Source organism: Microtus ochrogaster, linkage group LG9 (genome assembly GCF_000317375.1).
Source record: "Microtus ochrogaster isolate Prairie Vole_2 linkage group LG9, MicOch1.0, whole genome shotgun sequence".
Lineage (NCBI taxonomy): Eukaryota > Metazoa > Chordata > Mammalia > Rodentia > Cricetidae > Microtus > Microtus ochrogaster.
The window spans coordinates 29,708,794-29,714,990 of NC_022034.1; the positions used below are offsets into that span (position 1 = coordinate 29,708,794).

At 42.8% G+C, this 6,197-nt stretch overlaps 1 protein-coding gene across 1 annotated transcript in view; it reads right to left on the reverse strand.

The window, feature by feature from the left end:
* Crybg1 (crystallin beta-gamma domain containing 1) overlaps nt 1–6,197 on the reverse strand; it is a 120,335-nt gene that overhangs the window by 38,453 nt on the left and 75,685 nt on the right. The window contains exons 6-7 of the mRNA XM_005363590.2: nt 3,161–3,320; nt 577–716 (exon numbers count right to left, since the gene is read on the reverse strand). Of these exons, the coding sequence (XP_005363647.2) occupies nt 577–716; nt 3,161–3,320 (300 nt within the window). The remainder of the gene's footprint in view (nt 1–576; nt 717–3,160; nt 3,321–6,197) is intronic.

Here is a 6,197-nt window from a genome sequence, read left to right on the forward strand (position 1 = left end):
CAGCAGGTAATAAATAACTTTTCTAAAGAAAAAGATTTTACATAAAATGCCAAGCAATGTTGATAGGGGTTTTTCTAACATTCCAGCAAATACTTTCCACATGCCTGGGCTTTGAGCTCCACTTTAATGACCGTAGGCTCTGTCCTGTGTCTCCACTTTGTCTCCTCATCTGCCCTGTCTCAGATATGCCCATTGCCTTCAAAATACTCTTACAGTTTCCTGGGCTTATGTAGCCAACACAACAGCATTGTGTAACAGTGGCAAAAGAAATGCATTCACCTTGACCCCATCCTGCTTGAAATACTGATTACTCAGCTTTGAGTGGCCGGGTTTCTCTGTGATAAGTGAAAAATCCTATGTTAAAAATGTGGCTTCCATGGCTAGGATATCGCTTAGTGGTGAAGTTCTTGCCTAGAATTAGCCCCAGCACAGGAAAAGGGGGTGTGTGGGTTGGGGTGATGGCTCAGAAGGTAAAACACTTGCAGGAAAAGCATATGCATGGGGACTGGCGTTTGGATCCCCATACCCACATCCGACGGAGCCTCATTACATCTGCACTGGAAACAGAAGACTTACGTGCCCCAGTGAACTTTAATGGAACATGTCTTCTGCATCACACCGAAGCCTTGCATTTCCTCAGTATCATCAAAGTAGGAATTCAGGAGTCCTAGCCCTTCTGGCTCCGTAAACAAGTCAATCTGACTAATTCTGTAGTCCTGAAAAAAATACACATACATACATATTACATATATAATAAGTATATCGTGTGTTGAACTTGTAATAAACTCATTGTTCTTTCTCTTACAGCTGACTAAAATCTTTATTTAAAAATTTTTAACGTGTATGTATGAGTGCCTGAATGTATGTATGTACCACATGCATGCCTTGTGCTGGGGGGCCAAGAAGAGGGCATCCGATCACCCAAAACTGGAGTTACACAGTCATGAATCGGTCCATGTGGATGCTGAGGACTCACTTGGGTCCTCTGTAGAGTAACAGGTGCTCCTAACTGCTGAGTCATTCCTCCTGCCCCTTAAAATACACATTGAAAATACACATACAATTCATGGGGCACAGCCATTGCATCTTCTCCCCTTCCTGTTTACACTCCTTACACAACACGGCTCTGTTGGGTCACACATCCTGCTGTGATGACACATCTCGGGGTCACATTCAAGGGCCACCAGGAAGGCACCTTCTTGGCATGTTCCTTGGTCAGAAGACTTTTGGTTCCTTTGCTCTGAAGTCTTGTGGCCCTAGCCTAACTCTACACTTAGGTTCTTCCCCAACTATGGTTTTGTGCCCATAATCACTCCATAGTGACTTTCCTTGACTGGGACTTTGGTTTGGCTTAACATGTACAAACAAAAAATACACCCATGGCACTTTACAAATCTCTTCATTCTTGCCACTGTTTTATGCCCTTGGGTGTATCAAAATGTAGGTGTGTCTGCTATAATATATATATTTTATGTGTGTACATATACAACATAAATGACACAATATAATTTGTATTATATATACATATAACTTATATGTGTGTTATATAAATGTAAAAGATATGCAAAATATTCCATTGAGAAGACATGTTAGAATAGTGTTCCTCAGAGCTGGAGAGTTAGGTCAGTGGTTAAGAACACTTATAGCTGTAGTAAAGGACCCCAGTTCAATTCCCAGTACTGACCTGGAGGTTCCAACACTGGACCATGTGGTGCACAGACTATATGGAGGCAAAATACTCATACACATAAAATTATAGTGTTCCTCATATCTTATATGGCTTATCATACTATGTATTCTACTTAAAAATTAAACTGGCTTTGGTGGTAATGGCAATAATTCTGGGGGCTAGGGACATCAAGAGGCAGGAGGATTGCTGCAACTTCAGAGAGAGCCTGAGCTACACAGCTAGATAAATAATGATCATCACCTAAGTTGCTCAGAAATGTTGACCAGGGGTGTAGTGGGCTACACCTGTGATCCTAGCTTGTGAGGTGGAAATGGGGCGATCAGGAAGTAGTGCAGGGCTAGCCTGAGCTACACAAGGCTATCTTAAAGCAAAAGAAACAGTAAGAAAAACTGATCCAGGAAGTTGGCAGCACTTCTCTCTGCCAAAAGCTGTTTTCCACCCTCCCTCATCTCACCTTAGAACCATCCACGTTTCTCTACTGCCCTCTACAACATCTAAGTCTACGGTATAACGTCATCTCATCTTCCATTTGTGAGGCGCCGGGCATTACGTGTCTATAAAGGAAGATGTTGACAATACCTTCCTCCTCAAAAAATAAACAGGAACTTCTACCCACCTCTGTAAATGAACCTCAAATAGCTCGAAAAAAAATCTGGGGTTTTGTTGTTTGGAGGGAAGATTTATTTGGGCTCAGGGGTTCAAGGGTCACTGCTGTGGGCCTACTATGAGCCTGAACACCATGGAAATGCATACAAATAATGCAGGGTCAGCTAACGGCAGTCAAGCAGCAAAGACACAGAGAGAGAGAGAGAGAGAGAGTCAAATAATATTTTTAAAACCACATAAAACCTGAGTTGAGCTAAACCATTTCAAGATTGCTTTTCCAAAGTGAAATATCCTTAAATGCCTCCAGGAAAGAAGAACTTCATGCAGCCATCAAAAACCTAAGCAAGGGACTGGAGGGATGGCTCAGCACTTAGAGCACCTGCTGCAATGCCAGAGGACCAGAGTTGGCATCCCAGCAGCCACGCCACCGGCTCACAACCAACTGGAACTCCAGCTCCAGGTATCCCCAAAACCCTCTTCTTGCCTCCATGGACACCTGTGCATATATTTGCAGACACATATGTAGGCACACAGACACATAAAAAATAAAATAAATCTTAAAAAAACCAGACTGCTCATAGAGAATTCATCACAGCCAGGTTACTCAACAAAGCGCTCCTTTGGGACGTGAGGAGACATCAGAGCGAAATCTTACCTAATAGATTTATCATGAAAAATATCCAATGATTAGAATGTTTCTTTTCTATTCTAGTTAATTCATGGCATGTAAATATTTACATTATAGAACACGTATCCCAAGAATATCTATCAAATATTTTCCCATTTATTTCACAAAATGAAATAAAATTATTTCTGACACCCAGGTCCCTGTACTGAATGAAGTCCACATTTCCCATAACCAACCTGAACCACGTGTCTGATGGAACCAATAACTGTAGGTTTATCAGGCTCAGCTTCTTCATCCAAAATATCCTCCATGCTCCAGAGATGAGAGAGTTCCAATTCACCTTCCTCTAGAGCGATAGAGTTCCCTTCAAAATTGGCTTTCTCATACAAAATCCAGCTGAGAACAAAACACAGAACGCTGTTATCCGTCACAGTGAGGCAGGTGTGATTCCTTAATCTGGCTAGGCCATATTGTACATCGACTAGAAATAGTGTATGCTCTCCCTAAGACCAGTCTCACTGGGTTTTATCAAGCCTCAGATAATTAGAAAACTATACAGGTGTTTTGCAGAATGTTCGCGTTATCACTGTGCATGGTCATGGACCTGACAGTGGAGACTGACCCATGATCATGGGTGCTCTCTGGGTGAGCTTTCCCTTTATAGGTATATTACCACACGTTTCTCTTAAAGGGACTGTGATGTATACAGTTGAATCAATGGATATGCTGATACAAAGAACTATATATATGTTAACATATATGTACTTTTGAAAGACTCTCCCAGCAACCACACAGTACTAAGAAAAACGGCACAGCAAACAGTGAGGGCTCACTCACACCTTCACAAAGCCAGTAAGTGTTGCTGAAAGCGTTGGGAAGATGGCTCGGTGGCTAAGAGTGAGGACTGCTCTTGCATTCTGACTCCCCGCACCACCTGTTATCTCCAGATCCAGGGGGTCTGATGCCTCTGGACTCCGTGGGCACCCGCACTCACATGCATAAGCCCTCACAAATACCCACAGACCCACCAACCTCCCCATACATACATATTATTAGAAAGTAGATCATCAAAACTAGACAAAAAGGGTTGCAAAAGAGACAATAACTCTCCTACTACAAACACAATTGTCTTGCAAACGGTGTTTCTAGCATAATATCCAGTCTTCTAATCTGATAAGGAAAGGACATTGTACTTTTCCAGTGGATAGCTTCGCTATTTAAAGCCACATTAAAATATTAAATGTCCTCTTAGAAAAGATGTTGCATAACTAGTCAGATGGAGACTTAAAAAAGCATGGCTAACTTTGTAGGTCATAGCTGGATCTGGTGGTATATAATCTGTCACTCCAGCTACTTCAGACACTGAGCAGAGGACCACAAGAGGACCCACCTGGGGCTCCACAGTGAGCCCAAGGCCAGGCGAGTAATTTGGCAAAATGATGTTTCAAAATGATGTTAAAAGGTAGCTGGGGATACAGCACAGTGGTTGAGTTCTTGCCTCGTCTTGCACATGTGAGGTCAATGCCCAGATGACTCATAAATGTTCAATGCCCGCCACCTTGACCTCAGCCTGGTGTGGATGTGTGCAGTGAAGACAAACATGATATTTTGTTCGCAATTGTTCTTCTTTACTGAACTTCCTATGAATTTCTGAAAAACAACTCAATCGGTAAAAAAAAAAAAAAAAAATAGAAATTGTGAAGGTAGCCAGGCAGTGGTGGCACATTCCTTTAATCCTAGCACTCGGGAGATAGAGGCAGGTGGATCTCTGAGTTTGAGGCCAGTCTACAGAGGTCCAGGATAGCCAGGGCTACACAGTGAAACCTTGTCTTAAAAAAAAAAAAAGGAAAAAAAAGAAAAAAGAAAAAAGGAAGAAACTGCTATAATCTATTAAAAATTTAAGTTAATGCATCACTGAACTGTCAGGAATTTATTTATCTTTCCCTGGAAATTTGTTTGGTTTATTTATTTTGGTTTTTCAAGACAGAGCTTCTGGCCAGGTGGTGGTGGCACACAGGCAAATCTTTGTGACTTCAAGGCCAGCTTGGTCTACAAAGTGAGTTCTCGGACAGCCAAGGCTGTTACTGTTACACAGAGAAACACTGGCTGGGCGGGGGGGGGGGGGGGGGGGTGTTCTCTGTGTAGCCTTGGTTTTCCTGGAACTCATTCTGTAGACCAGAGAACCGGTCTTGAACTCAGAGATCTGCCTGCCCTGCCTGTCTCTACCTCTCCAGTGCTTGGTTTATTTTATTTACTTTTTAAATAATTATCTAGGTGTGGTGGTGTATGCCTTTAATCCCAGCACTTAGGAAACAAAGACAGGTAGATTAATCTCTGAGTTTGAGTGAGTCTGGCATACATAGTGAGATCTTATCTCAACTTTTTAAATTTACTTTCTTTGTATGGGCCTGTGCACATGAACTAAGGCACGGAAGTGGGGTCAGTGTTCTTCCAGCATCATGTGTGTCCTAGGACTGGAACTCAGCTCCCCACTGACTAGCTTGTCAGCTTTGTGATGCATGAGCGCATGCGTGCGTGCATGTGTGTGTTTGAGATTAGGTCTTGATACACAAGGCCAGGCTGGCTGGGAACTCTCCTGAGTGCTGGGATTAAAGACATGGCCACCACATCCAGCTTTGCTTGTGTTTTTAGGCTTTTAACATGTTTTTAAAAGATTTACTTATTTTTACATGTTTGGATTTTGTGTTGTGTTTTACCTGCTAGTATGTCTGGGCATCGTGTGCATGCAGCACCGGCAGAGGTCAGAAGGGGATGTTGGAGCTCATGGACCTGGAGTTACTGTGTTGAGTCAAGAGCTCTGGGTGCTCGGAACCACACCCAGGTTCTCTAGAAGAGCTGTGAGTGCTCTTCCTGCTGAGTCATTGCTCCAACTCCCAAATGCAATTCTTACCAACGTCATTAGATACTCATGAGTCAAAGCCACATGACAGGCCCCAGTGTACCCAGAGCAACATTATGTGGTGATACACAAAGAGAGTAGGTTTGTTCTACTGTATTGTTCTGATTGTTTATCATAAACATATATCATTTTTCTAATCAAAACCACGGGTTAGGCACTCGTTTCTTATCTTACCACCAACAATGCTTTAAGTCATTTATGCTGATAAAGACTCACTCATAAGTAAGCAGTGAGGTTCAAATAGCAATTGAGAAAGCCAGACTCCTGTGGTAAGCTGCAGCTGCAGGGCACTATAACACCCACTGTCAGCTGCAGCTGCAGGGCACTCTATCACCCACTGTCAGCTGCAGCTG